The sequence below is a fragment of the Sparus aurata genome, chromosome 21 (genome assembly GCF_900880675.1).
Source record: "Sparus aurata chromosome 21, fSpaAur1.1, whole genome shotgun sequence".
NCBI classification, from domain to species: Eukaryota; Metazoa; Chordata; class Actinopteri; order Spariformes; family Sparidae; genus Sparus; species Sparus aurata.
Genome location: NC_044207.1, coordinates 14,438,185 through 14,464,537, shown reverse-complemented (window position 1 = coordinate 14,464,537; position 26,353 = coordinate 14,438,185). Strand labels below are relative to the sequence as shown.

Here is a 26,353-nt window from a genome sequence, read left to right as displayed (position 1 = left end):
TCAACAACACTACCACTCACCCGTACACACTGGTTTTCAGGTTAAGATAACAGTGGTTCAGAGTTTAGCTGCTCTTTAACGTTAGGCCGGTGCCAGACACATCGAAGAGAAATGCGGCTAAGCAAGAGGGAAATCCGTGTTCACTTCTCTTTGGGCAAAAGCTAGAGAGCTGTAAGTGCTGTAAATTGAACCAGGTGAGTTACCCTACGCCTGCAGCTGGTAACATATGGATTAAAAATCACTGATAAATGTCACCCTGCTAATTTATTGATTTGGGTGCAAGCAGAGGTGACCACATAAATCGGGGTTTCGATGTAGCATGGTATCGGGGACTAAAAAGGAGATAGGCTCGGTATCGGCAGGAAATGAGAGATTTCTATCTAGTCGTAGTCAAAATCTCTGCTCATCAAACGTCAGGCTGGCAACCAAACAATTAAAACCTTATATTATTAACCTTATTTAAAAAAACAAAAACAAAACATAGTTGTTTTCATATTTCAAAATGAAAGTTGTTTATCAAAAGGTTTGAATCTGTTGAATTATTTCAGTGAGAACAACCCATTTCTCCACGTCAAGGACATTTTATAAATGAAGAACGAATTTCCCCTCAGGAGAAACAAAATAACAATATTAAGTGAAGACAGTCAGTGTGCTTAATATTAAGTTTCTCCTTAACTCGTAAATACCACATGGCCAAAATATACACGGAATTTAGAACAGTTTTAAATATTTCTGCCTCTTTGACAAATACAATCATGAAATAAACCATCAAACTCCATCAAAGAAATGTGATAAGATGTGGAAATAATGCACACATGGTTGATGTTGTCTTACGGGTTCTTCTCTTGTGTTTTTCTATTTGCAGTACTTATTTCTGTAGAGCACAGAGGAAAAAATGTCAAGGTGTCTTTAGTTATGAAAGAGGTTATTTTAGTTAAACTCTATATCTGAGTGCTTTTCTTAATGTTGCTGGGCCAGACAAATACATGTTTTTCTCCACATTTTCTCAAAGGTCAGACTGGATTTGAGGACGATGATAATGATGATGGTGATGATGATGGTGATGATGATGGTGGTGGTGGTGGTGGCTCTGGAACATTTTTTCCCATTATCCCTCTGTTTTATGAGCTTTTCATGGAACCACTTTACTTTGTGACATTATACGCTGTCCGGCTCTCACAGAAACATCCCAGTGGTAATGACAAATGTGTTGTGGCTGCACCTCAGCGTTTCGCAGGCCTGCGCCCCCAGGGGACAACCAGAGGAGGGGCCACAGTGGAGCGGAGGCGGGGCGCACGGTGCTACGGCTGAGTGGAAAGAAAGTGGAAAGTGAGAAAATACCTGAATGGACAATCTGGAATAAGTAAGTAGTATTTTTTCTGCGGAAAATGTCTCCATAAGCTGCCGCTGGTGATTCTGGGTGCGTTTGCGCTACTGTAACGCGGAAAGAAAGAGGAGGCTCCGGGGCGCCGGAGATCTCCGGTTTCCCCAAACAATAGTCGACAGGACGCGATGATGGTCGCCTTTTTTTTTTTTTTTTTGAAACCGCAGGGAACTTTAGGACCCTCATCGGCTCTATTGTTGTCCCCACGTAGCTCTGTGGGGCGATTCTAAACGTGGGAGGACGACTTGTGCGTTTGTGAGTGTTTCTAAAGGACATACATGATCCGGAGACGGATGCGCATGGAGGGAATAACCGCGACCAGTTTGATTGTAGGCCGGAGGGTTTGAATTTCTCTCCTCGGTGAGGGGACTGGTGGGAATTTGAGTGCGTCCATTCATTTACAGCGAGGAAAAGGGGAAACGGGGGGAGAAAGGGAACAAACATACGGGATAATTTGGCATCAGGACGCGACCGGTGGGGCCTGGGAGTCTCCCATTGTCCTGGCCGACCACAACAGCCTCCTTTTCTCATTTTGTAGGTCGCACAACTCTTTATACTCGCCCCCCAAATGCTCCCGGGTCCTCACAGTAAGTTAGCCCTTTGGTAGCCTTTTGTGCATGTGCAGTATTGTTGAATAATTGATGCAGCTTGACTCCTGATCCATGTTGCCAGATCCAAATGTTGCCCCATATGGCTTTATGCGCCGTTCAAAAATGTCCAAATTCAAACAGAAACAGTGAAATGTGACCGCAGCAGCTTACAGGCCCCGATTTCCTCATTTACCTGCTGGTCTCATAACTGCTTTTATTTCACAGTTGTTGGGTTTCTTTGCTAGAAAAAAAGACTATATAATGCCATAAACACTCATTAAAGTTAAATTACCACAGTAACTGCACACTGCTTCCAATGGGACTGTAAGCTGTGGTGATAAAACAGGATGTATAGATGCCATGAAGTGTCAGTGTTGGTGTAAATGAGCTGTGCTTTACAGTAGCTTCACAGGGAGGATTAAGAAATGCCAAGTACAGAATGGTTTTGTTGACATGCATGCATTGAAACAGTCTGTAGGAGTATCACTGTAAATTTATTGTTTACAGTCCAGCAGGGCGTAAAATGACTGCCTTTAGATGAAAAAAAAATAACGTAAATAAACTAGCAATAAGTTCAAATCCAAATCTTCAATGATATTAACCATAGAAAAGCATCAAATCCTCACGTTTTAGAAGCTGCAACCCTCAAACTGGAGTCATTTGTGCCTGATAAATTACCTAAACAATCGATCGGTTATCGGAAATGTTGGCACTTCACTTTCTTTTGCTCCGCAACCCAGTCAGGCAATCGACCGATCATCTCAGCGCCAGTCAACATGTCTTTTCTGAGTTCACTCAAATGACTGGAAAACAGAATTTCCCCCTTATCCTGTTGTTTTCGTTTAGTTTCGTGACCACAAAAAGCAAGATAAAGTCCGAAGCAATCAACGTTTTAAAGATGAAAACAGCTATCTGAAGTCTGACTTTGAAACTAGGAGAAACTGCGAACTAAAAGCTGTAAAATTACTTAACAATATAAAGTTTACCCATGAAGCAGACCAGGTCGAGAGCTCCCAGTCACACCAGATAGATATGTAATCACATCGGACAGCAGACAATTTAGTTTTCAGAAGAACTGCTTAGTCTATGAAATGTGAAAAAATACAACACAAATCTAGATAGAACAAATCATTTTTTTCAGCTAATGCCATATAAGCACCTGTCATATAACCAACTAACACGAGGCTGCCTAAAGTGGGTTCTGCCAGTCAAAGTTGGTCCTTCATAAGGCTCCGTTCAGCCCCCAGATGATTATAGAGGAAAAATTATAACATTTAAATATACTTATTTTGCTGTTTAAGCTGTTTTATGTCTTGTGGGGTAAAAATGCTCTTTAAATATGTAACTTGGGGATCCTACAGTGGGTGTTTTTAGTTTTGACCTTCTAAGGGAAAAAGTATGTAACCGATTAATCGACAAATTATTTAATCTTTACTTCAAACTGCGAAGGATTAAATGTCCAGTGTTAAGGATTTTGTGGCACCTAGCTGTGAGGTTGCAGGGTGCAAACAGCTGAATACCCCTCGCAAGAATGTGAAAGGCCCGGTCTAGAGCCCGTGTTTGGTTTGTCCCTTCTCGGCTACTGTAGAAACATGGCAGTGCAACACGGTGGTCCCGCTTCCTCTGTTGATATAAAAGGCTCTTTCTAAAGATATGAGAACGCAACGATTAACAGTTTCAAGGCATGTTTACAGAAATGAGAGCATGATTCTGAATATTATATTCCATTTCTGCCCATAGATCTAAGTTCTAAACCCTGAACCCTCTTAAAGATAAAACAGTCGTAGAATCAAGACAGTGCTCGAGGAAACACTGAGCAACATTTCTCACCGTTTATCTGACCTGTTACAGACCAAACTAATCGATGAATTGAGATAATAATTGTTAGTCATAGCTCTAATACGCCACACTGCATGTCAAGGCACCACAGTTTGGTGAATCATGTAATAACGCTGTTGAACTGACCCTTTATTATGTTGTCTACTGGATTTTTTTTTTTTCCCAAACGCGTTCATCCCACACAGCCTAATGGGCCAGAGTCGTTTTATCTGAACCACATCCATCCCATCTCAGCCCACTGAGCCACTTCCTGTCTCCTTAATACTTTGTTTGTATTTGAAGACAGATTGTATGCAGGGGTCCCTTTGAATCCCGGCACTGAGCGGAGGACAGGCCTGTTGATTCAACCATATCCTGTTAGATTTACACACACACACGCGCACGCGCGCACACTCAAACACACATGCACAAATGCACACACCTGCTCCGGTTTGCTAGCCATGTGTGCGCGAAGGCTGACAGTAGCAGTTGTCTTGTTTTTTCGCTGGTTTTACTGGTGTCGTCGCAGGCGGCAGTGGGTGGTGGTCGACCCTGTGTGTGTGTGTGTGTGTGTGTGTGTGTGTGTGTGTGTGTGTGTGTGTGTGTGTGTGTGTGTGTGTGTGTGTGTGTGTGGCCCTGTTGCAGCAGCAAGCCTCTTCACCCTGTCGGACCCTGGGTGTGTGCATGCTTATTTTCACAGTTGGTGTATCAGGCCTCAAATGGCTGTTGAATGGAGCTGGTCATTTCAGAGATGGCCCAGATTGCTTCTCCACCCTGACAGCTGCTGTCTCAGTGCCAGCAGCTTAAAACGTTCGATGACAGCTTGATTTCTTTTTGCCTTTGGGAGACTAGAGGCTGTGAAATCCAACATCTGCTCGTTTTAGACGCAATGTGACTGAAGCTGCGCGTTTACAGCGACATTCCTGACTAATTTTCATTGCTTTGATGATCCATAATTGATGGTTTGATGGATTTATTGAGCATCACGAACTTACTGACCGTCTTAAGTTTTGGTATAAACATCTTCACATTTTCCTGGCAAGTTAAGTTCATTTATTCTTTTCTTTAGCAATTCAGTTTGGCTGCAACAAATTTGTTATTTTTATTCGATTTAAACTGTTGAAAATGCTCATCACTATTTCCCAGAGACTAATGCGACGCTTCCAAAACCCATTTAAGGAGATGCAACGAGCAACTGTTTGACATTTTTGCTTGAGAATGTGAACTCGTCAGTGGTTTGCAGAAACATTAACCGCCGATTATTAATCCTTGTGACCGGGCTTGGAGGTGTTTGAAAATTGCTTGAGTTTTAGTTTGAAAAGCTATGTATGTAAGTAAAACATCAGCTTATCAGGCAGCTTGGCTCGTCCTTGTTATCAGTTAATTATATTCAATGGCTCTTCACTCCCTGTGGTCCAACATCACAACTGTTTAATCTCCAGACCACACACCCACACAGATTTCTGAACTGGCCTGTTGTTGCCTGTGTTGAGTGAACAAGGGTCATTTTCTTCTTCTTCCCCTTCTTTTTTTCTTTTTTAGAGGTCAGGTTTTAACTTTGAGGCACGGCTGTGAGAAATGAATGACTTGGGTGTCATAAAAAAAAAAAAAGAAAGCCTGAAGAATAACAACGCTGTTTGGTCAACAATGGCTCTCCAGGAACAGTAACTGAGTAGGATGTAGCCGATCAAAAGGCACAAACAATGACGGCTGATGCTTTTGCAGTTGCTCTGACTTGTGTTCAGATGTGTGTTGATTTAAGTTTTGTTGCCAACTCAAGTCGTTGAGACGAGTCCTGCTGAAGTCCATTAACTAGGCCATAGGACACTGGGATGAATGAAAAGGAAACCTTATCCATCCCAACACTGGACCACACCTCTGTGGATCGAGTGTTGTTATTTTCTCAGTAACAGTCGGACAGAGAGACAGACGGGTTGAGAGACAGACGGGTTGAGAGACGGACGGGTTGAGAGACGGACGGGTTGAGAGACGGACGTGTTGGCGGACCGGCTTGTCTCACCCTGCAGTCTAAGTTGTAGAAAATGTTTTAGCTGGTGCTGCTCAAACGTAAGGTATCATAATGCACAAGTTTAAGGCATTCAGTGGTTATGTTTCATCTTGTATAATTACAGATGGAGCTACAGGGCTGTATAATTTACTACATGTATTGAATTGACGGTATTCTGGTATGTCACAAATCCAAAACGACACATATCACTCCAGTTAAAGCAGTAGTTTAAAATGTTTACGATTTTGACTGTCTTGCCGAGAGTTAGATGAAAAGATCGATACCACTCAAGTTTGTGCAATAAATGTGAGGCCACAGCCAACAGACTGTTAGCCTAGCACAAAGAATGGGAATGGGAGAAAAGGGCTTGCCTGGAAAACATAATCCTACCAGCATATCCATCCTTCTGTTCCTGACCAGTTCTTGGCTGGGACTTCACAGGCTTGGCGTTAGCTGAGAAATAGTGCATCATATAACTGCCATTAAAACTGTGAACTACAGTTTTTCACCAGTTCTCTTTACAGAATAAACAAACAAGATATAATATTTTTAGTTGGTGCACTCCAGAGTTGTCGGTGAGGAGATTTTGTTCCAGTTCAACACAGCCAGGCTGGTCATTCTCCCATTACCAGCCTTGATGCTAAGCTAAGATTCTCAGCTACTACCTTTTACAAGGTGGTCTCCATGTTCTCGTCTAACTCGCAGCACTAATGCAAATAAGCGTGATTTCCAAAATGATTTCCAAAACTGATCCTTAAACTGTTGTCATTGCAACTCTTCTCAGTCAAACCAGCCCAAAATCTAGTCTTTAACTTGCAATTCAGGACTAAAACACATGGGCAGACCAACAGTAGAAAGGAGATATAAAAAGTTAAGTCATTGTCATTCAGGTAAATGTGACGGTTTGTGATTTAGACTTTAGTTCGTATCATCCTTCCCTATTAGGCGTTGCAGGCTAGAATTGCAAACCAGTTTCTTTTGCTCTATTCAAGCTTTTGTTTCTTTTCAGATACATGGAGTGTCATGTTGGCTCGACTTTAAAAGACCACCCAAACCCCTCCTCATGCGCTTTTTGTACCACATGTCTCTCATTATGTGGATAACGGGTCAAACGGTGCTGTGATGTCACGTTGACATGATATCATAGAACTGTTTGGGCTGAAAGGTCTGTGGTCAAAGTTGAGGTCGATCCGTCAGGAACGGCGTCTTTTGCGAAGGTTCTTTGTTTGTACAGTAAAACTCAGCAGAGCTCCAGAATTCTTTTATTCGTGGCGGCCTCGAAAGTTCAGAACTCGATGCAACCACAGGAGAGGTTTATTTTGACTAAATGATGTTTACATAAGCATCATTTAACACGTGTTGTGCAGACTTGTCAGAAAGTTGAATTTACTGGATATGCAGTGTGAGGTTATCTGAGTACTTCCACGCTCCCCAGAGGATTATCTCGGAGCAGAATGTAAACTTTGCACACAACATGTCTCATAATCTAAGGTGATTTGAATGACTTTTCCTTGTAGCCCCGACCTAAAGGCAAACTTTAGTTATCACCACAATATTTGCTCTGCTCGACATGTTTGTATTGCACCGTTAGCAGTCACTGGTAGGGATTTAGATTTCTGTTCCTAGTCCTCTTTAATTGCTCTCTTATGCCTTCAGATACGTATGGGCCCTGCGTGGCTTTAGCTAAGGTAGCTATAGCTAATGGGGCGGACCTTTTACTGTTTTGTGTGTGAGAAAGATGCCCAGCATTAACTCGGCTGTTGTGATCTTAGTTTACAGGATCAGTGAGGCTGCTCTTCATTCTAGAATGACTCGTCTTGCAGTGTAATCTCTTTGAAATATGGACATTGTTGCCGTAATTGTTATTTTTATAAAGTGGCAGGCTAAACATTAAAGACAGTTAAGAATTCAGATTGTTATTTTGGCCAACGTTTCACCATCTGGGAGGACGAGTTCGAGCTAAACTTCCACAGCTATTAGATAAAAACACTGTTTAGATTTAGTTTATTGCCGGTCTGAAAGTATGTGGTTTGTTGCTCCTCTTAAAATCTCCATGTCAATCTGCAGCGACTGTTTGCTCTCAGGATGCTTCGGAGCAGCTGAGGGTGACCGATCTTTAATCATTCTTTAATGTGCTGTGGTAGTTTGTTGTCATGCAGCTCTTTAATATCTGGAATAAGTGTTTGCTCGTGTTTCATGACATTCAGAGGGAGGATTCCTCTCTGTTGCAGAGGTATCATGTGGTTCGCGTGGAGCCTCATCGACCATCATCCGTTTTCTCCACTTTATGGGCATTAAAGCACCGCACGACTGATGAAGGCTCCACCAGAGGCTCATGTTTCTGCCATTACCAGTGTTATTTTAGTTTTGTATGTGTGTTTTGTCGATTTGGTTCAGTTTTTCAGTTAATTTTTATAGTGGGTTTGCTGATTTTAGTTTAGTTTTGATTGTTAAAAATCTTTAGCGTCAGTTCAGTTTTTATTAGCTTCTGTGTTAGTTTTCGTTTTTTATTTGCGATGGGCATACATGTCGGATATGGGCACAATTTAGTTTAAACATTCAAAAAATGAATAGAACATCAGCGGAACAACACTGTTGATGTTATGTCAAAGACGTAGCACTGGCAGTCAAACGAAATAAAACTCACCAAAACAGTCTTAGTTTGTCTTTACCAAAACCAGCTCAGGTTTGTTCAAGATAAATTCCCAATTCACAGAGATCTACATGCCGTAGCCCTAGCACGGAATTTTGGAGTACAAAGAATGCGTTACTTAAACTTGAATATGCTGACAAAGTATGTGACGTATCTTCCACTGTGCAGAGGATTGTGGGTTAGAACAGTTAGCATGCTGGCTTACATACTGCAAAATGCAACTGATTGTAGTAGAACATCCTGGTATTTTTGGCATACTGCATTCCACATACATAATATTGGGACAAAGTAATGTTTTCTGTTATACTGAATAACATTTTGTGTATTGGATCACAGAGATGATGTTGCTCAGAGCTTCTGTAAATCACCTCCTTACGATGTCCCCTGTCCTAAAACTGGCATCTGTCAGTTTCAGGGGGTTTGTTCAGCCGCAGTCCAGTGTACAGTGTTCCTAGGGATGCAGCAGAGGTCACTCGAGCTGAACCCTGCTAGTGACAGCTAGTTGCTAAAGCAAAGAGTATACTGCAGAGAGCAGTTAACAGTTACGCTGCCCCCTGTCCTTCTGGAGCTACCTTTGACAGATGGCCATATCTTAGAAGTTACACCTTTTTAAGCCATTAGGAATAAATCGACACTTCGAGAAGGGAACTGAATCGTAGTCATGTAGGCATCCCAATCTTAGTAAACATACAGTATTTGTATTCCAGTACACAATAATGTTTTATTTTTTTTAAATAAAAGCTTTGAGGACATACCAGGAAAAGGCTGCTAGTCATTTGAGTTTTGTGTCTTGGCACAGGCATGTTGTTGAGGTTTTGCACATGGCTGCAAGAGTCCAAGATTCTGTCTTGTCTGGTAACACTGAGAGAGGGTTTATTGGTGCTGGATGAGGGGCGCTTCCTCCTCGTACAAAATATCATTAAAAACAGAATTTCACAAGGAACATGAAGAGAAAGAAATCCCACCGACAGATTTCGTTGTTATTTGCCTTAAAGGGAAGTGGATTTTAAGCACAATGCTGTTGACGGAGCAGAATAACCACATGAGGTTAAATCAGGACCCTGTGAAACAGTTATGGCAGCTAACGTCCCTCTCCATTTCCCACCGAGGGCCAATCAAAGCCTGCGAGCTCCGCCCGGCCTTTATCAATTAACCAGCATATGACAGTCCAACATCAGTCATGCCAACACTTTTATTTTGGGGTTTTTCGGCAGCATGGAGAACAGAGTAGTAGAGGGCGGCGTGAGGTCAGGTTTCCACGGCAACTGTCAACCTCCAATCCCCCTCCAGCTGAACACCCTCTTTCATTGCCATGGCAGCAGTGAGGCCCGGTTTCCCGGGGGACGGGGGGAGTGCGGGAGGGAATGTGAGACTGCGAGAGGGAGGGAGAGGGCAAACAAGTTTTGTGAAAACACAGTAATCCAATATGGCCGCCATTGTGTCTAAGCTAACGGCGGCTAAAGCTGGCTGCTCAGAGGAGATACAGTCGTGTGATGATTAACCTCGGCCGAGACCTGGAAGATGAGATATGAGACTGAAGACTCGGTTCAGTGGGTTAATTTGTGTTAGTGGATCACAGTGCTCAGAGTTCCGGGGTGAGGGGTCACAACAACCACACCCACGGACTCTGAATTTTAAGGGTCATTTTACATTGTGTAATTAAACTGTCAGATACGCCTTCCTGAAAACTGATACTGATCCTGATGGCCTTTTGAGTAGCTATTATTCTGTGCTGATGCCTCTAAAATTGGGCAATTTTCATACCTGAGCATTAGTTTTTTTTACAGTTCATATTCTGAAAAGTTGTGACGGCCAGTTGGAAACAACATACTTCCACATTAAACGTGGGCCTGTGTGCCTTTTGAAAATGGCATAAAAACTGTCATGAAGTTGATGAACTGGTTCAATAATGTTAGTTACAGAAAGCAAACTCTATTTTAAAGTTTGCTAACATTAGCCACCAAGCTCCTGCTCAGAAGAAGTGTGACCTATTGAGTATTTTTCTGGCTTATGAGTTAAACCTTTGATTTGCAAGTGGATTTGTCAAGTTTTAAACAGTTAAATTACATCTTTTTTTTTTTTTTAGATGGCCTGTTTGAATCTCACAGATGGGTTAACTACATGACTTATACATATTAAAGTGTATTTACAGGTCTTGGGGAGTAGCATGTGTGAAGAAAGCCTTTTGTGGCTCCAGAAGAAGCTGCATGTAATCTGATAAATATCCTCCAGTGATGTCACCCAGTGGTCAAGTTGCATTGTGGGTAATGTGGTAGCCTCATAATGGACGGTTTAACAACAAAATCAATACAGCAGAACCAGAGATATCTCATTTATTATTCCACACATTTTTTAAAAGCTGGAACCTACATTACCCACAATGCAACTTAGCCACTGAATGACATGCCTGGCTGGATACTCAATTGATGATTTATTTCAGCTCTTCTTGAAAGTTCTTGAATGTGCCTCAGTTTTACCCTTTTAAAAGCTCCAGAAATCCTGGTTATGGCAAACCCATCATATATAATTTAAAAAGAAGGAAGTTCAGAACAGCCTCAGGGGACCGTTGAAGTGCATCAATTAAGATGGTCTTGAGCGATAGCTGTTAGAAGCACGAGGCAGGAAGCCCACAAAGAATGCTTGAGAAACATTTGTATGAATCTCCCCTTCACTTAGAAATGATCACTTATGACTGATGAGTATGTTCAGAGTCTTTCATGAGTCGGATGCATTCATCATAATCCAGAGCAGATGAAACTGTGGACAGCTGCATGTGAGCCACAGCAGATCCTGATGCAGAAATCAGCCTCAGTATTTCATTTAACCATCGCTCTCTCTCTCTGCTCGTCTTTTTCAGATCACAGCCACCTCAGCTCTCCCCTGCTGCGACTCTCCTACCCATCATCCTCTCCCGCCCCTCTTCTCCTCCTCTCTAGCCTCCCCAGCTCTCCCGCCTCCCTTCTCCTGCTCCCTCCTCGTCGGCCTCCAAGATAGATTCCCTCAGGAGTAAGGTTGACCTGCTCAAGCTGCCCCTCGCTCTCTCCACCAAGTCCATCTCCGAGCGCAAGAGCCAGCTGGGAGGAGTCGGCGAGCAGCGCGGCACGGGGGGAGGAGGAGGAGGCGGGGCTCGTAAAGCCCGCCCACCGCTGACCCGAGACATGGACAACGAGTCACAGTACTCGGGCTACTCATACAAGTCCTCCCACTCCAGGAGCTCCCGCAAGCACAGGTAGATACAGCAGGGATGACGTCATTTTAACATCAATTTTCCAATTAATACGGTGAACAAACAACCTCGTATTACAGCTAAACAGTACACTGAAATATGTTTCTGATTAGACTGGAGGCGTGAAATAGGATGTCAAGTAACAGACTTTTGGCTCAGATCACATCAGCACTACCTAATTTTTAACAGTTTGATGTGAGTTTGGTGAGTCGCATCTCTCCCCATCTGAATTCTGTGAGCTTTGTTTCCATGGAGATGGGAATGCACAAATGTGGAAGTACAATCTGTAGCACAAGATGAAGAGGGAGCCAAGAAATGCCAGGTTGAGGAGGCGAAGCTTATCTACCTGGTTGGCTTCTGCCGGTTAATGTGGGGGGAGCTGAGGATGCCGGCAACATGGAAGAAAAGTGTTGCCCATTTGCATATACAGACCACATGACGTGATAAGATTCATGTGGTACAAAATGATCAAAGCTTCCCTTTAAAGCAGGTTAATATATTGTAGGACACCCAGAACAAGCTACATCAAACATCACAGGAAGAGTAAAAGAATTTGAGTCCTGCTGCACCTCCTCTAACCCTGTGTGTCGTTTTGTCTTCCAGGGATCGGAGGGATCGACACCGCTCTAAGAGTCGAGACAGCAGCAGTCGTGGGGACAAATCGGTCACCATCCAGACTCCTGGAGAGCCGCTGCTGGACGCAGAGTCGACCCGCGGAGATGACAGGGTCAGTCACACTGCCTCTTTTGCCTTTAGGCCCCTGTTATTTGTTGAAATTACAACAATTGTTCCAGAGGCGTACATTTAATGTTTAGTACTTAAGCTCATTTACCAACAGAAATGATTTAGAGGTTCTTGTTTTCTATCAGCAATGTGGTTTGTTTGTTATTTTCTGTCCTTTGTGGCACTGTCATCTCCTGGGTAAATGGTTTTAGTCACACTGGATGCTAAAAGCCATGTTCTTTATATAACAGATAAATGTTGAAATAAGATTAAACACGCTGATGTAGGAGTTGGTTCAGAAATGGCAACTGGGTCTGTTTTCATATTCTCTCAGGCTTCAGACTGGGACTGTGACCTCGCTGCTGTTTTTGTTCTCATTAAAATGTCACGGATGGATTTATGTTGACCCACCGAGTGTTTTCTTTTCTTTTTGCTGCCACATTTTCATCCCTTTTAAAGACTGTTGTTCTCTTGATGGCTCAAGTGTGTTTTGTAGGAGCTGCCAGTCACTTCTTTTCAATCTTTGTTTGTCTTGTCAATCATGGGTGAAAAGCAGGTGTTGACATTGAGGATATGTAAGAGGTATTATATTAAGTTAAAAGGCATGGGTTCATTAGAGAGACTGCGGGTGTTTGTTTGTCTCCAGATAAAGTGTAGAGGTGTCTTTCTGTAAATGGTAAGGAGGTATTTGTATTTTAATCTGAGGGACACAAATGGCCACATGGGTAAACGGGGTCAATTCCTTCTTAGAATATTTGAACTTTTCATCTCGACTGATTTTAGGAGCTTAAATTTCCTTAAAATTCAATGTCTGAAAATAATCTTTATTTCCTAAACACACCTTTTATATTAAAAACGTTATCAGATTCCCACTAGTTTCTTGAATTCAGGTGTGTCAGTCAGATCTTGTTCATTTTTATCCAGTTCGTAAAAAGACCAAAAATATCTTTCAGATTTGCTTGATTTTCCTCCTTTTATATTTCTTACTTTTTAAAGAAAACTTGAGACTTTAGTTTTTTTAGAATGCTGAATATTTCTCTTTGTCGGACAGGATGACAACTGGGGCGAGACCACCACTGTCGTCACTGGCACCTCAGAACACAGTATCTCAAACGAGGACCTGACCCGTGTCACAAAAGACTTGGAAGAGTCGACTCCGCTGGAGTGTAAGCGCTTCGTTGGCCCGACTCTAGGAGGCTGCCTGAGCTTCTTCGCCCTGGTCACACCATTAGCCTTCCTCATCCTCCCGCAGGTCCTGTGGCGTGACGCCCTCGAGCCGTGCGGCACGCCTTGCGAAGGCCTCTACGTCTCTCTGGCCTTTAAGCTCCTGGTCCTGCTCATCTCCTCCTGGGCGCTGTTCCTCCGGCCCCCTCGCTCCACGCTGCCGCGCTTCTTCGTCTTCCGCTGCCTGCTGATGGTGCTGGTGTTCCTGTTCGTGGCGTCGTACTGGTTGTTCTACGGCGTGCGGGTGCTGGAGCCCAGGGAGAGGGACTACAGGGGGATTGTGGAGTACGCCGCCTCACTGGTGGACGCTCTGCTCTTTATACAGTACCTAGCTCTGGTGCTGCTGGAGGTCCGACACCTGCAGCCCGCCTTTTGCCTCAAGGTTGTCCGGAGTACGGACGGAGCCAGCAAGTTCTACAATGTGGGCCACCTCAGGTGAGTGAGAAGACAAAGTGTTTGATAAGGCTGCGACTAACTGTTATTTTTATCAGTTAATCTGCCCATTATTTTCACAGTTGATTAATTAGTCATTTTGCGTGGCGATTTCTCAATGAATTGCTGCAGCTCTTGTGTTAAACAACAAGTAGAATGTTTGAACAATAGACAACCCTATTTCATTCAGTCTTACACACAGTAATAACCTGATATGGAAATTGTGCTTTAGTTCTACTGACTGGTGTTGTGATGTGTGTAAACAGAGTATGGCCTCTCCTTGTGCACTCAGCAGCTGATCTTACACCTGTAGTTACTGATTTGACATGCTGTTGTGTTTCAGTATCCAGCGGGCGGCCGTCTGGGTGTTGGACCGTTATTACAGCGACTTCCCCGTCTACAACCCTGCCCTGCTTAACTTGCCCAAGTCCATCCTGTCCAAGAAGATGACCGGCTTCAAGGTCTACTCCCTAGACGGTAAATACAGCCTCATCACGCTCCGGCAGTTGTCATTTGTTGTTGTACGTCAGAACCAGATGTCACAAAAACTGACATACTGAGGTTAAAGCAGCTGAAAGTCGTAAGCAGCCGTTGTCTTCATTCAGATCTGTATTAACTTATTCTTGCTCTCACATGAATATGAACATCCGCTGAATACCTGACACGCAGTCTGCTAATACCTACATGTGTTGTCTTGTAGAAAACACCACCAACAACTCCACAGGCCAGTCTCGAGCCATGATCGCAGCCGCTGCCCGGAGGAGAGACAATTCCCACAACGAGTTCTACTACGAGGAGGCCGAGATGGACCGCAGGGTCCGCAAGCGCAAGGCCAGGTCAGATAGATATTCCTCTCTTACAAATATGGGGCAGATATTATGTGGCAGCTGGGATCCAGTGTCTCCCTCCTGAAATGACTGATTTTGTTTATTTCACGCATCACAGTGAGTCAGCTGAGCTCATTATCAGCAAATATTAACTTGGCACACATCTACATGTCTCCGCTTCTGTTTTGGCTGAGGATGAGAAACTCAATTTGTGTGGAATTAAGAAACAGCGTCCCTCATTACATAATTTGTAGTGACAGATGCTGCCAGAATTTATGGCTATCAGGCATGTTGATAAGGTTGTAGCACTCTCGAAACAGCAGGTCAGCTGATGATTTTGGCCATTTCTGTTTGTGTCGAGCTGTATTTCCCATGCTGAACCTGTCTTTAGTCCATCTGGCGTGCTAATGGACATTGGCCTCACATATTTTCACTCAAATATCTTTAACTTTAGTGGCTGCTTGCAAACACAGTACAATTCAGCTGAACCAAGTAATTCCTTACCACTCTTAATAGTGCCTCTGAAGGATATTTAAAAACTCCCCCAATCATGATAAAGAATGTTGAGAAGTAACCACGTGTCTGTAATGATCATCTAGGCTGGTCGTGGCGGTGGAGGAGGCCTTCACGCACATCAAGCGCCTCCATGAAGAGGAGCTCGCCTCGTCCCCCAAACACCCGAGGGAGGTGATGGATCCGAGGGAGGCGGCTCAAGCTATTTTTGCCCCGATGGCCCGGGCCATGCAGAAATACCTGAGAACCACCCGGCAGCAGGCTTTCCACAGCATGGAGAGCATCCTCACACACCTGCAGTTCTGCATCACACACAACATGACGCCAAAGGTAATGGTATAATCTGCCGTTTGATGAGTTTTGTTGAATAAAATTGACACTGTTATGGTTAAACACGGCAACAAAACCATCTTCCTATTAAAACATACATTAACCTTCTTCCTCCACCCTGTCAGGCCTTCCTGGAGCGTTACCTTTCCCCAGGCCCCACCATGCAGTACCAGCAGCAGAACGGCAGGGGGCGCCAGTGGACTCTAGTGAGCGAGGAGCCGGTGACCTCGGCCCTGCGCCAGGGTCTGATCTTCTCCCTGCGACGCCTGGACTTCTCCCTGGTCGTCACGGTGACGCCGCTCCCCTTCCTGCGTCTCGGGGAGGAGTTCATCGACCCAAAGAGCCACAAGTTCGTGATGAGGCTGCAGTCGGAGACCTCGGTGTGAGGGCTGCCCACCTTCCCCCCCCCGTGCTGCCCTCTCTTCTGGATCACCCTCGTGGCCGAACATGTGATCTGCTCACATCCAATCATTTCCTGTCTGTGACAAAGAAACCATTGAAGGAGAGGAGCGTATGAATCCTCCTTCCTGTTTAATGATCATCACAGATGCTCTGATATCAGACTGTGATCAGCTCAATGATTGTCCAAACCTGGATTTTAAAGATGCCTTGACTTTCTCTTCTTCTGTGTTGCTGAGTCTTTACAACACACTGTAAAAAAAACAAAAAAACAACAACTTCTTTTCTAAAGGGGGAATTTTTCTCTTTTTGCCTCTTCTTCTGTAACCACTGGACTACTTTACTGTGCTGACTCAATACATGAACACCAGAGGAGGGGGATTACATCACACTTGTCACTTCCTCTCTCATGTGTCTTAAAAACAGACAAACTGGAGCTCAACTCTGACTGCAAACGCTGGTGTACCACTGCCTCTTGGTTCCCTGTCAGTGTGTTGTTTCGTTTCAGATGACGCAGACTGTTTTTTATATGAAAGGGTGTGACTTTTTCAAAAATTGTACTTACAGAATGTAGCATTATGTGCATTGAATTAACACATGGCTTTTCTGCGGCCTGAAGGCCAAGACGTCTTTTTCTCTGACTGTAAAGAAAAACGGAAGTACATTCCTGAGTTCTTGCTACTCAAGACTCTGTATGTTCACGACTGTCTCAATATGCAGCTTTTGTTTATTTTATTCTACACTGGCATTTTTTTTTTTTTTACTATTAATTTTAAGTAAGAAAGACTCCACAATGTCCTCATTCACACCTGCTATAAACATGCAATCTGTATCTACGTATTTTATTCTGGAGGAGGATGTTTAAGGAACAGTTCACCCAAAAATAAAAATTGAAACATCATCTTCTCACTTCCAGTCCAGTAGAAAGTGGGGTGAAGTTTTGTAGTTCATAAAGCATTTCTGGAGCTTCACAACAAAAAAACGTTCTCGCAGCATTCTCTCTTTAACAACTGAGGTAGATGGGGACTTGTTTTAAAACATTAATAAAGTCATTGAAAACAAAGTAACATTACCCCAATACAGCTTCTCCAGTGTAATCAAAGTCTTCGGAAGCCCTGAGATCCCAAATTAATTTGAAAAGAGATTTACACCCATGATGAGGGGTATGAACTAATGCTTTTGGCTTTGCCACTACAGTGATAAATTCAGCTTATTAAAGGGTATAAAAATATTTTAAGTCTGGCGTAAGTCTCTGGAGAACCCTGAAAATGTTTATTTATTTACCTGCTTTTTAAAGCCAAAATCCTCACTGTAGCTGGTAAGATAAAAGGGTTAGCATGCAACCCGCTAAGCAAACTCCACAGTGCATCAGGTGTGTAAGTAACGTAATTTCAAATAAATGTGGGATCTCTAGGTTCCCAGGACCTGGTCTTACTCCGGAAGAGCTTTATGGAGCCATTTCATGCTTCTTTATTTTTGTTGTATTTTGCGTTTGGAAAAACAAGTCCCCATCTACTTCAGGAGAATGCCGCAACGCTGTTCTGCTGTGAAGCTCCACAAATGTTTTGTGGACTACAAAACTTGACACGACTTTTCATCAGCATGTGGGTGAGTAGATAAAATGACTGATGTTTATATTTTTGGTGGAACTGTTCCATTAAAGCTGAAGCCTGTTATTCTAAGTTCAGTAAATCTCATGAAATAAAGAGAAAACAAATATTGGAATTCCTACTGAAGGCGTAAACTGACATATTTTAATTTAAGAGACTGACTAATTTCCTTTTTTTAGTAGACATTACTATAAAAGGAGTATATTATGCCTGTTCCAGGGCTGCTGACTAATGGTCACTAGTGAGTATTTCCAGCAGCAGGAAGTGTCTGTAGGTTTAATTTGAAATTAACTTGAGTGGGTTTGTTCACAATGAAAGACTATGTGCAATGTGTGACTTCATATTTCAATATCAGTCTTTGGTTACACTGACAAGACATCTTTAGGAGGATCAATTGATTGTTGTTTTCTTGTCTTTTCATGGGATTTATTGAGAATTAGAAAAGTCAAGAATATTGCCAGACTTGTCCTTTAATGCAGCGTGGGAACGCATTCATGTTGACTAACGCCACCACTTCCTGCAAAGTGAGGCTGGCTAGAAAAAAACTGACAAATGACTCCTCTTCAAAGAAAGAACATGTAGAGCGTCAAGGTCCCTCCGGACAGCGTTCTCGACCCGGCGGTCCGACTTTCATGTTTCTGAAGCTTTTAATGATGATCTCAGGCTGGTTTAATTGTTGTTATTGGCCTGATTTTTTTTTTTTAAAGGTGGAGGAGGCCATCTTTGTACGGAGGTTACAATTTCTAAATCTAATGCAACGACAGATGTCAACAAGATGTGGGTTTCTATTGTTGTCCCTCCTGTTTACATACTTGCCAACATTTATCCAGACGGAGACGGACAGCAATGCCTGTTATTGAGTTGAGGAAATCATACACCTGAGAACAAAAGATTATATTCAAAAGACAATGCTTGGGAAACCAGTCTGAGAAGCAAATGTTAACGAAATTGCCTCTAACATGTGGTTGAAAGCTTTGGAAACAATAAGTTACTCAGCCGCGGGGGAGAGAATTTTTTCCCCTGACCTTTAAATGCCTGAGCTCTATCTACTCACTTGCAAACACAATACAGAATTAAGACAAAAATTATGTGAAGGTAATTGTTCCTGATCAGATGTTATTATCCAGATACAGGTCACATGTTATTACCAGGTGTAAATGGTGTCTTGGTCTATTCCGGGCTTTTTAACACTACACACTCAGTCCTGAGCAGGCAGCTGTAGTTAAACTACGAGCTGACTTCTGTGGTTTTTAGTGTTTTTATGCATTTCAACGAAAGAAATCCCAAACCAGACGTGTGATTGTAACTCCTCGTAGCGTATCACCGCCTCGCCTTGTGCCACGAGCTGAAACGAGCACAGCCTTATCCTCTCCAGATGTGGAGGCGGAGCAGCGGTGGGGCACATCTGTCCTCACACTGACTCCTTCTTCTCCAGGTCCTGAAAGACTCACTGTAACGCTAAAAACTCGCCTGAGACTTGAGCCGCTCCGATGTATCTACCTACAGTACAGCCGCGTTTCCATCGCAGGGAGTTTCTCCAGGGACTTAGGAACCTTGATCAACCTAAGATCAGGGTCCAAATTAAGTTCTGGGGATATTATTTTACCCCCCATAACATTTCTGACTGTTCTCATATTTGCTGCATTTTATTTAAGCCACCAGTTTTAAGAAATCTGTAGCCACAAACCAGTTCATTTTTTTTTTCATTGTGCTTCAATAATTCTACAGGGAGTTGCAGACTGGAGCATACAACGGCAAATACGGCATCTACAGGCAGCCGTCGCTGTTTCATAGCAGAATACGTTTACCGAATCTTCTCAGGTCTTTACATAGCGGCAGAGAGAGCAGACAACAACAGGGTTTATTTCCTCAAAAAAGTGGTTCTTAAAAGTTACTTTCGATGGAAACGCGGCTTACGTTGAAGCACGACACGACTGGGTCTTTGCTCTTCTTTCCAGTGAAAACACGGTTTTAAAAACGACCCCTTTACGTTGCTATGAATCGATCCAAACGCCAGTTCCATTTTCTGTGACATTTCACCCGAGTGATCAAAATGCAGATGTTTTTTTTTTGTTTTTTTTTAAGAGATGCATTCTAGAGATATTTCAGGCTACAAAACATTTTTTTTTATATATATAATGACTTGTTTTCTATCATTTTGAAGGTGCCTAAGTTATGACGATGCAATTTATCCGAATGTTTTTACTTTTGAAAAAACATGTGGCTTGTAAAAAAAACTTTGTAGATTTGTCTTGTATTCCCTCCCTTCTGGTAACTGTAGCTTGTATAGTGTGTTAGGCATCTTTCCGTTATTAAACCATTTATACCTAATATTTCCTCTTTCTCACTTATTTCGGAGCGTGGGAGGTTGTGGAGATGAAGCTGTCTTCGATACGTGATTCACCTCTTCATCTGCACCAAATGTGACCAACATCGAAAATGACCGTCTGCATTAAGATGTCAGTGGTTTTGTGACACAGAGAGCTTCTGCTTTCTGTGAAAATGTTTGTTTTTTTTGTTTTTATTCGTGTTGAAATACTGGATCTGAACGCACAGAGGAGTGCAGTGTTTTCACAAGAGTTTCAGAGGAACTTCTGTGAGTGGAGGATGGTCGTGTGGTAGGCGTGTGGTTTCACAGCTTCAAAAAAAACGGACAGAGAGCCCCGGACTTCCTGTCGCTGCTGCTCACAGAGCTCTCTTCACAGGGTTTTTGAAGAAATCTCGCTGTCAGAGGCAACAAAGCAGATCTTCGGTCTTTTCGGCAGCCTGCTCGGTAAGATGCTGAAGCCTTTGGTCCTCGTCGCCTTTCTGATGATCAATCCCACCTGCGCAGGTGAGGATTGGTAAATGTCACTTCTTTGAGCCGCTCTGGGGAGATTTTTATCACACTCGGAACAGATACATGGCCAGATGAAACGGCATCGAGACGACTGCAGGAAGTAGTTGTGATGGTGATGACTGATGAAGATGATGTGTTTTCTGTGTACAGAGGCCCTCGGAGACATGAGCGTGTGTTACATCCTGGATGGGATTCTCATCCTGTACGGCATCATTCTCACCGTCTTATACTGCAGACTGAGGGTAAGACAAACAGGAACAACACACGCAGCGCCATGTCGACAGGGCAGAGCTGTTCCTTATGGTTGCATGAGTGTTCTGCAGAATCATAATACTGATGAAAATACGATGATTTACAATAATAGTTTTGCTAAAATATTCCCTACACATTGAGTAGAAAAAGTAATGGAATTGTCATTTTGTTCAGCTTATATTACCCCAAACTCCGTCTGTATTGTTCATAGATGTATCCATCGTAGTTTAAATTCCTCTACTGCGTTTAAAGACGCTCTATGTAACAATTTTCATACATCAATCACTTTTTTATTGGCCATATATGAGTAATAATGTAACGTGACATGAAAAAATGACACCGTCGCTGTCTCTCTCGATTGCCTTTAAAAGCAGTTTATTGCTTCCGGACTGTGAATTTTTTTATTTTATTTTTTTGTGAAGGAAATTTTTCTGCGACAGTCCAAAGGATGTGACCTTATGTTACGTTCTCGAGCGCCTCGCCTGGCCGCCATCTGAAATCGTCAGTATTTCGACAAGTAGGATTGAGACTCAGAAATCAACTCTCTTACCAACTAGTTTCTTAACATTGTAATTAAATGGGGTTTCATGGTCACAGTAGCAGCAGAAATTGTTCCACTCATTTCCCAATTTTAGAGGCTAACTCTTCACATCCTCTTGAATATTTCAGTACTTTCGCCAGTTAAATCTCACACTTCATGATAAATATGACGTGAGTCACCAGTGTTGTAAAAAGTATTCAAACGTTACACTTGAGTAAAAGTAAAGATATCATGTTAAATTATTGTTTTTGGTAAAAGCAGAAGTCACTTATACGAAAAGTACTCAAGTAAAAGTATTTGACACCAAATGTTCTTAGGTATAAAGTACCAATACCGTTAAATACTGTAATCTGTGGACTGATCGATTGCATATCTGAACAATTTTCAGATCTGATATTAAGGACTTTTCTGATTAGCAGAATGTGCGTTTTTTGTTTTTAAAATTTGATTGCCGATAAAATAAATGCATTTTATAATGTCCTACTTTGGCTCTCATGCAGCACAAATCTGTAAAGTAACTAAAGTTATAAGAAATAAATGTAGTACAGTAGTTTTGGCCTCAGAAATGTAGTGGACTAAGTACTCAACTACATCTCAGAGGCAAATATTGTACTTTTTATTCCACTACATTTGTCTGACACCTTTAGTTACTAATTACTTTTCAGATTACCTTCCTGTTTGATTACTAAAGTTATCAAATATATGTAGAGGAGTAAAAAGTATAACATCTGCATCCAAGAAGTCATGAGGTGGAGGTGTAAAGTAGCAAAAAAATGGAACTGGAACTGGGAAAGCACAGCTACCTCAAAATTGTTCTTGAGTAGAGAACTTGGGTAAATGTATTTAGTTACATTCCGCCACTGTGCATCACTCAATCATATGTGCTTTCTTATGTCTTTTTTGCAGTTGAGTTCAGCCAAACCACCTGCCAATCAGCCTCAGGTAAAATTTAAATTGTTTATCTGTTTTATTTTGAACAAACACTATCAAACAGGACAGTTGTGATGAAAAGAAACATGCTGGCATAAATGTTTTCTGTGTTGTTTGCCCTCTGAGGCAGTAGTTCTTCTTTAAAGCCAACCACCGTCGATCATTTCCTGTAAGCCTGAGCTGACCACCAACGTACCGTATTTATACACAGTGTTCACAGTCACAGTTTCCACAAGTGTTGCTTCACACAACAAATATGTCACATCACACTTCCTGTTAAATGTTATATTGCGTGCAGACTGGAGCTGAGAAAGAATTAAATAATCTTTAAAGACACAGACTCGAAGGAGGAACTACATATGTCAATTAGCCAACACTCAGCTCTTTGTTGCGTTTATTTAGAAGTGATTGCTGCTGAAACACGCTTGTTAACACCTTCGAACTGTTTCCGTCCCACAGAAGCAGCCCGCAGAGGGAGGCATCTATGCGGTGAGACTTCTCATTCTAATGCTTAAAAAGAAAATTAAAAAGGCACATGATGGAAAAGTGACAGCTTACCGCACAGTTGATGGTAAAGGACTTTGTTTTTGTTTTTTTTATTCACCCACCAGGCTGTCAGAAAAGAAATGTCACTCTCAGACTGTGTGCAGGAAATAGTCATCACATTGTTTTGCAGAAATGCATTACTTTTCACATTGGTTGTTTGTGCTTCTGGCTGTGTCCTGCAGGGTCTGACCTCCCACAGCACTGATACCTACGAGACCATCAGAATGGATAAAAAGCCGATCGTCTGATGAAAGAAGATTTCGGTGCAGAGAGGACGCTGCGCACAGAAACACATCGTCACATCTCTTAAAGCTTTATACTGTATATTAAAGTGGACTCATCATGCTCATTATCAGGTTCCTAGTTTTCTTTTGGGTAAATACGAGAATGCGTGTACAGGCTTTAGTGCTCAGAAAACACATCATCTTTCTGCCTCTGTCTGAAATGCTCTGTTTTAGCTCCTGTCTCTTTGAGGCCCCTCAGTCTGCTCTGATTGATCAGTTCACACACTCCTGAGCCAGCAGCTGTGCTTAATCGATTCTTACTAGCTGCAAGATATTAATCATGCAACCATGTGACTCTGTGATGTCGTGTGACGTCATAAAGTCACAGAAATAAAGGTGAGGCTGCTGACGAGGCATTCAAGGAACAGTGTTTTCTGTGGGAAAGAGGAGTCTCTGTTGACGTTGACTTTCACCTTTTTAACTTTCAAGATATTAACATGTACATGAATATATACATATATACTGAGTCTCCTTGTTATGTTGTTTTAACATGTGGCGGGCGTTTCTATTGATGACTCCCTTTTTTGTACAAATGCTTTTATTTGTAAAATGTATGTCATGCATGCATGAATGTTTAAATTAATTTAACAATATTCTAATAAAGGAAAGGCTGCATCTGTTACTCACAGCTGCTTTTACTCAGAAAACAGAAGCTAGACTTTTGTTTCTGTTCACTGGTTCCCTCTTTTGGTATATTTAGGACTATCCTACATCATGTTATATACACAACATGAAATGTGTTGCAAAGACTAAAGACTAGGTGCAAGTAATGATTATTTTTTGGGATTTTTTTTCTGATAATTATTTTTCAAATTTCTTTTGGCAGTGAAACATAACTAGATACATTTACTAGAGTACAATTTTGAAGTATTTGTACTTAACCACAGTAGTTCTAACTTCTGCTATTCTATATTTCCACTCCACGACATGTTGAAGTCAAATATTGGACTTTTTACTCAAATACATTTATTTGATAACGTTAGTTACTACCTACTTTGCAGATTGAATGCAGCATCAGAGCCAAAGTAGCAAATATTAAAATGAAACTGTGAAGCTCCATGAGTTTATTTTGTTATTTTTTTTCATCATCTCAAGTTTAGGACACCAACCACCAAAACTGGGTCCGATCTTCTAAATGGATACTACACCTAGTCAGAATTAAAGGGTAAATCCACTAATTGTACACATTAAAGTGTGCTTACAGGTCTTGGGGAAATATAACCAGAATATAACCTTTTTGTTATTCGACCTATTATTCTTCCTTCCTTTTCTACCTAGATTACCCACAATGCAATTTAGCCACTAAGTGATATCACTGGAGGCAGTTTGTCAGATTACATGCAGCTTCCTCTGGAGCCACAAAAGGCTTTAAACTGCTTTTTTCCCCCCACATATGCAGTATTACTCCCCGGAAAGACTCGAACACACACTTCAACGTTTTGGTGGATTTGTCCTTAATTAAGAGAAATCGGTTCAGTTTTAGCACTGAAATAACATTGGTTTTAATGACTAAAAGATTTCATTCATAACAGAAAGCAACACCAGCCGAGGGTAATCAGTCACACTATCGGACTGTTTTCTCCCTGTGTGACAGCCACTCCTCAGCTTGACTCTCCCACTCTTATTTACATAGACACATAACTGGAAATGTGTTCATAACAGATTCATAACAACCTGTGAGCTCTGACTGTGAACTGTTTTACCTCAGGCTCTTCACAAAAAACTCACTCTACCAGCTGTCTGTTGCAACACCTGACAAAGACAACTTCAGGACCCCAAACTGAGATTCAAATACACAGTTTTGGGTCGAAACTCCATTTGCATTATTGTTAGTGTATATAATTAGTATTATTAATGTGAACATACATGCTTCTGGGCTATTATTAATATTATACCTGTCATTCCATTCCCATTACACACACCAAGACAATAGAAGTACTTTTCATAGAGTGTTTTTTTTCTACTGCAGCTGTTTCTGGCACTAAACTCAAAACTTTGCAGTTTTCGTTTCACTGTATTCATGTAGTTTGTAGAGAAAATGCTGTATGAAATGTGTCTTTACATGAATACTGTACATCTATATCTTTCTTTTTGGTTTCTGCCACCAGCTCAAGTAAACATATGAACACCTAAAAACAGGATCATATTTCTATCAGGTTGTCAGTCAGGTTTGTTTTGGAAAACCTGAATAATTTGGAATTTCGAAATTACGCTGCGTTTAAAGCCTCCTGGGAAATTCAAATTTGAGAATGTAAACGTGATTGTTAGTACCACGTGGGTAGAAATGGCAAAACCTTAACAAAATAATCTTTCCCTTCTTGTTTTTTTTTTTTTTTTTTTTTTTTTACTTTTGTGGATAACCTATAGATATTAAAGCTACATTGGTACAAAAAACAGAATCACAAAATCTATTTAGAACTAGAAGTGGTACCTCTTTTTCTAAATAGTATCAACAACAACTGTAGGCTTAGTTTCTTTACTTGTTCCATTTTGCTGAAAGTCAGTGCTCACATTTCATTAAGCATCTCCTGCTGGTAATTCCGATTTTTAGGGGAGAATTAATTTGCTCTTGTTTGGTAATTAAGATATTTCCAGCATGGTTTAAAGAGCGCTGCATTACCCAGTCAGAAAGCAAAGAGAAGATTTTGCTCAAGATAATAGGCTAGTCCTTAGTAACCGAAAAATAAACTTACATACTACGGTGGGAAAATAAGGATTTGTATCCCATACAAGCTCTTTTGAAAGGCCTGGCTCGAATGTTTTTATTGCTGAAAAAGTTCACCAGGTACATACATTTTTAAATCTATTTGTAGTGATGTTATGTAACTAAGTACATTTACTCAAGTACCTTATTTAAGCACAGATTTGAAGCATTTGTACTTTACTTGAGTATTTCCATTTTCTGCTACAGTACTACAGTCCCCTACATTTTGGAGGCAAATGTTGTACTTTTACTCTGCTGCATTTATTTTATAACTTTAGTTAGTTATTTTGCAGATAACATTTTAAATCAGTCTACATTAAGGCCAATTGTGTATATATATATAAAAAAACTAACTCCAGTGACCAGAATACTTACATACACATAAAATGTATATTCATACATGTAAGTATATGAACAATTTACTCTTGCTCATACTTTTGATTCTTATGTGCTTTTTCTAGCAGATACTTTAAGACTTTTACTGCAGGAGGAACTTTGGATTATTTTACACTGTTCATTG

The 26,353-nt window shown here is 41.7% G+C and overlaps 2 protein-coding genes across 6 annotated transcripts; both read left to right on the top strand.

Annotated features, from left to right (window-relative positions):
• The first annotated feature begins 1,172 nt into the window (after positions 1–1,172).
• On the top strand, positions 1,173–20,068 carry LOC115572568 (vang-like protein 2). Of its 3 annotated transcripts, none has more exons than XM_030402770.1 (8): positions 1,173–1,363; positions 11,311–11,682; positions 12,283–12,406; positions 13,454–14,061; positions 14,402–14,535; positions 14,759–14,894; positions 15,485–15,728; positions 15,854–20,068. In XM_030402770.1, the coding sequence occupies exons 2-8, from the start codon at positions 11,612–11,614 to the stop codon at positions 16,112–16,114; spliced, it is 1,578 nt and encodes a 525-aa protein (XP_030258630.1). In that variant the 5' UTR covers positions 1,173–1,363; positions 11,311–11,611; the 3' UTR covers positions 16,115–20,068. The 3 variants fall into 3 exon arrangements, with proteins under 3 accessions (XP_030258630.1, XP_030258632.1, XP_030258631.1); XM_030402772.1 differs by lacking the exon at positions 1,173–1,363 and adding an exon at positions 1,389–1,639; XM_030402771.1 differs by lacking the exon at positions 1,173–1,363 and adding an exon at positions 1,646–1,971.
• Positions 20,069–20,300: 232 nt separating this feature from the next.
• On the top strand, positions 20,301–23,778 carry fcer1gl (Fc receptor, IgE, high affinity I, gamma polypeptide like). 3 transcript variants are annotated; one of them, XM_030402773.1, is made up of 5 exons: positions 20,301–20,570; positions 20,727–20,818; positions 22,276–22,311; positions 22,759–22,870; positions 23,028–23,778. In XM_030402773.1, exons 1-5 carry the CDS (start codon positions 20,516–20,518, stop codon positions 23,048–23,050), a joined length of 318 nt encoding a protein of 105 aa, XP_030258633.1. In that variant the 5' UTR covers positions 20,301–20,515; the 3' UTR covers positions 23,051–23,778. The 3 variants fall into 3 exon arrangements, with proteins under 3 accessions (XP_030258633.1, XP_030258634.1, XP_030258636.1); XM_030402774.1 differs by having other exon boundaries at positions 20,337–20,570; positions 22,759–22,788; XM_030402776.1 differs by having other exon boundaries at positions 20,352–20,510.
• Positions 23,779–26,353: the final 2,575 nt, after the last annotated feature.